Source organism: Trichomycterus rosablanca, chromosome 18 (genome assembly GCF_030014385.1).
Source record: "Trichomycterus rosablanca isolate fTriRos1 chromosome 18, fTriRos1.hap1, whole genome shotgun sequence".
Lineage (NCBI taxonomy): Eukaryota > Metazoa > Chordata > Actinopteri > Siluriformes > Trichomycteridae > Trichomycterus > Trichomycterus rosablanca.
Genome location: NC_086005.1, coordinates 3286430 through 3290877, shown reverse-complemented (window position 1 = coordinate 3290877; position 4448 = coordinate 3286430). Strand labels below are relative to the sequence as shown.

Sequence of the window (4448 nt, the reverse complement as noted above, 5' to 3'; positions counted from 1 at the left end):
TGTAATTGGCTGACCCAACGCTGTATTTATTTATTTATTTGTTTGTTTGTTTGTTTATATAAACGAATGAATTGTTTTTTTATTTAATTGAATGAATTAATAAATAATTTATTAATTAATTTATTTGTTTATTTAGGGCAGTTGTAGTCTAGTGGTTAAGGTAGTGGACTAGTCATCGAAAGGTTGCTGGTTCAAGCCCCACCACTGCCAGGTTATCACTGTTGGGCCCCTGAGCATGACCCTCAATCCTGTCTGCTCCAGGGGTGCCGTGTAATTGGATGGCCCAGCGCGGTACTTAATTAATTAATTCATTCATTCATTCATTTATTTATTTATAATATATATAAACTAATTAATTGTTTTTTTATTTATGTATTTATGTATGTATGTATTTATTTATTTATATAAACTAATGAATTGTTTTTTAAATGTAATTAATAATTAATTAATTAATTAATTAATTAATTATTTAGGGCAGTTGTAGCCTAGTGGTTAACGTACTGGACTAGTCATCAAAAGGTCGCTGGTTCAAGCCCCACCACTGCCAGGTTATCACTGTTGGGCCCTTGAGCAAGGCCCTTAACTCTTGATTTCTTAGACAATATACTGTCACAGTACAGTAAGTCGCTTTGGATAAAAGTGTCTGCTAAATGGCAAAAATGTAAATATTTATAATAATTTATTTATATAAACTAATTAATTTTTTATTGAAATAATTTTATTTATTTATTTAAATATTTAAAATTATTCTTTTTTATTTTATTTATTTTTATTTTATTATATTATTTAATTTACTTTAAAGGAGGCAGCCTTCATCCAATTGAAGAAGCTCCAACCGCTTTAACAGGAATCCGGCAACACTGGATGAATAAAATGCACAAAAAAATATAATTAGATTTAAAACTCAATGTGAATAAATTTCCCTGCACGTTTACTCGTGAAACTTTTCAACTCGCCAACTCTGAATATGGTTCATGGTCAGTACAAACACTCTAAAACACCTTAAATGGGTTCAAACTGAATGGAAGGGCGAGCGGGCAGAGCTGACACCCAATTATCCTCGTTCTGTTGTTCTGTGAGCTTTTATATTTATTTATTTATTTATTTAGAGAAAACAACTATTTTTTTTTTCATTTCTGGCCGGACTGACGGGACGGACATGCTCCGAGTAAAGACCGCGGTACAGAAAAACTGGCTGTGTCGGGTTATTTCCCACTTTCACAGCAAAACGTCTCAACTTTTACATCATTAGAGGGTTTCTCGTCATATATAATTGAGATAGCTTTGAGGACGTCAGGATAGTTTTGGGGAGTGAGACTCGTGTGTTAACAGTCTGGGAAAACACACATGCAGACAGATACACACCAGGTGGAATAAACCAATCATTTATGTGTTTTTATTTAGTGAATCTCAGCCTATCTAGGATTTAGGGCTGAAATATTGGAAGGCTCTCAAGTGGTGCCACGACTTCTGCTCGATCTTTGGTAGAGGTGCACGTCTCTAGAGCTCTACACCAAAACCTTATACGTTCCTCTCTAATCGAAACCTAACTGCACTATCACGAGGTCCGAGCCGAGGACGTCTATTCTCCTGTAATCGTTTCTGAACAGTGAGAAGTCGTCCAGCTCTGCTGAAACTTTAATCGGCTTCCTCCACACGCCGCCTGGTTTATTGCACGTTCTGTTTAATTCTCCACCCAGCGTGAGCGGATCGCCGTTATCGGTTTCTCCGAGGTGCCGCCCCTGAACAGGATACGGGATGACGGAGCGGTGCGCCATTTAACATGCCGTGCATGCTGTCTGCTATATCGGTTTAGAATTTTTCATTGAGCAGGGTTTGTGTAAAAAAGAAAATTAATAATAAATACATTTAAGAAATAAAAAGGAGAAGAAATTGACAAGAACTAACACTGAAATCCCGTCTCTCCCTGTACACAAAGCTCACTGGAGTAGAAGTGTATTGAAGCCGAGTCCTTGGTTAGCTGTTTTTAATTCCTTCTAACGTTTTTTTTCACAAAAAGTAAAATAATAATAATAAAAAAGGTTTACTCAGTTGAAGAATCCATTCACATCAAGTTTTTGAGTTTAAGCCGCCTTAATAGTGATGGTGACACTTCCGACACTTCTGTTAGCCTCCGAAGTACCTCCATCCGAAAAAAAATCCACCTTCCGAACAGAATAACATCCAAAAGCAGGTAGGATAAGGTTCCCCTCTGAAAGAATCCACACCCAGACAAGCAGGCTTTCGAACACTGTGTGTTTACGTCAGAAAGTGCTGCCGTTAAATAAATCCCACATCCGAAAGCGTACTCGCTTGAAGCGATTGTTTTAGGAAGTGTTACCATCAAATAAAGGTATCCTCCAAATGAGTGGACATCTGAAAGCGTAAACACCTACAAACCTGCTCCTCAAGCTTCCCAAAAAGTGCCGACCGTCAAGACTCGGCGCCTGAAAATCTCAGCCATCGAAAGACTTCTCTCCCGACAGCGCCGGCGTCCTGCAGCGCTAGCGTCCGAAGGTCAGCGTGCCGGTGGACCGCTCGGCTGTCGGGTAGCTCACGGAGCGTTCCGTCCCCGGATAGGTCAGTCCCGGGACCTGCACGGGGGTCCTCAGGGCGAGAGGTGGGCTGGACGGGGGCACGGCGGGCAGCGCCACGGTCTGGATGGTTGCCCTGTCATGCGGAGCCATGTCCTCCAGCGCCTGCGGTGGGATTTCGTAGTTCACGTTGAGGCGCATGGGCTGGTGAGCCTGGCAGTAATCCAGCATGGGCTGCTCGTAGCGGTAGAAGGTCAGGGCGCTCATCTGATGAGGGACCTGCGAACACACAGAACAAAAGCAGGCGTCAGGAACGAATTTACACATAGCCGATTCCCCTAATGGATTCAGAGCTGTGGATATTACCGAAACCACGAAGATATGAGCAGAACACTTCCAATATACTGTATGCGCTTGCGATTATTGGCACAATTTAAGGTAACAATGTGTTTTCGTGTGCTTTACCCAACAATTATACTGTATATCAGCTTCACCAAACACTGTAGGGCCAAAAGTATGTAGACAGTGCTCCAACATTTAAGGAAAGACATTAAAAATGTCCTGCTATTGTTTGACTGTAGGGCAACATGGTGGCATAGTTTTTCGGACGGTCAGGATGTCCGAAAAAAGCCCCCCAAGTTTAGTTGTCCAAATAGACCCAGACCGCTCCACCTAGGAATGGAACCCAGGATTGACCCTTCTTGCTGTGAGGTAAAGAGTGCTACCCACCAAGCCACTGTGCCACCCCAGTAAATAGCAACAATACCAATAAATAACTGAATAAAAATAATAATAAATGAATTAATTAATGAATACATTAATTAACATCAGCACCCAGTGATACAAACACTAGCATATATTGACTGAACGAGCGCAAATTCCCAGTTTTTAAAACAGGATGTCTGAAAAAAGTCCAAGTTCAGGTGTCCAAATACTTTTGGCTATACAGCACATATTAAATAACAAAAACGATCTGGTACTGAATGTGTTTCCTATCATCGCAGATGTAGTTTCACATCAGCTTTTATAGAATCACTGGAGACGGAAGGATTCTGGTTTCCTGTGTTTAGGAGACCAGTGATTAGAGGAGGTGAACGGGTACAAAAGCGGCGCAGCCAGTTTAGAAGTCAGAACAAATGAAGGTAGCGGCGGAGCAGAAAAAAGCGCCACTGAGGTGACAGATGAGGGGATTTTACAGAGGGGTGAGAAACAAGTGATAAAAAAACAGAACAAGAAATGTGGCACTTACTCTCAGGAGATAATGAGATGAGTGATGAGAGCGCTGTGGGTGAGGAGCTGGGCATGCAAATGCCTCCCATTACTTATAAAGCCTGGCATGGTGGAGTTTTTCTCTGGCAGTAAATAGCATTCATTCATTCATTCATTCATTCATCCATTCATTAATTTATTCATTCATTCATCCATCCATCCATTCACTCATTCATTCACTGTCAGTTTCACCATCGCTTTATCCTGTTCAGGGTCACGGTGGGTCTGATGCCCTGGGCGAAAGGTAGGAAACACCCTGGCATTCACATCTTTGTACTGTGGGAGGAAACCGGAGCACCCGGAGGAAACCCACACAGACATGGGGAGAACATGCAAACTCCACACAGAAAGGACCCGGACTGCCCCACCTAGGAATGGAACCCAGGATTCAACCTTCTTGCTGTGAGGTAAAGAGTGCTAACCACAGAGCCATCGTGCTGCCAAAGTAAATAGCAACAATATCAATAAATAAATTATTAACAATAAAAAATACATTAATTAATAAACAAAAAATAAATAAAATAAAATAATACTTTAAAAAATATAAAACAAACAAATTACTTAATAAAAATTATAGCAATAATAATAAATGAATAAATAAATAAATAAATAATTTAAATAAATTAATTAATCAATTAATTAAAC

General features: G+C 40.3%; 1 protein-coding gene across 1 annotated transcript in view; it reads right to left on the bottom strand.

The window, feature by feature from the left end:
- Positions 1-945: 945 nt before the first annotated feature.
- Positions 946-4448, bottom strand: part of LOC134332871 (leucine-rich repeat transmembrane neuronal protein 4) — a 130972-nt gene continuing 127469 nt past the window's right edge. Inside the window, exon 5 of the mRNA XM_063014702.1 lies at positions 946-2813. Coding sequence (XP_062870772.1) covers positions 2505-2813 — 309 coding nt within the window. The 3' untranslated portion in view covers positions 946-2504. The remainder of the gene's footprint in view (positions 2814-4448) is intronic.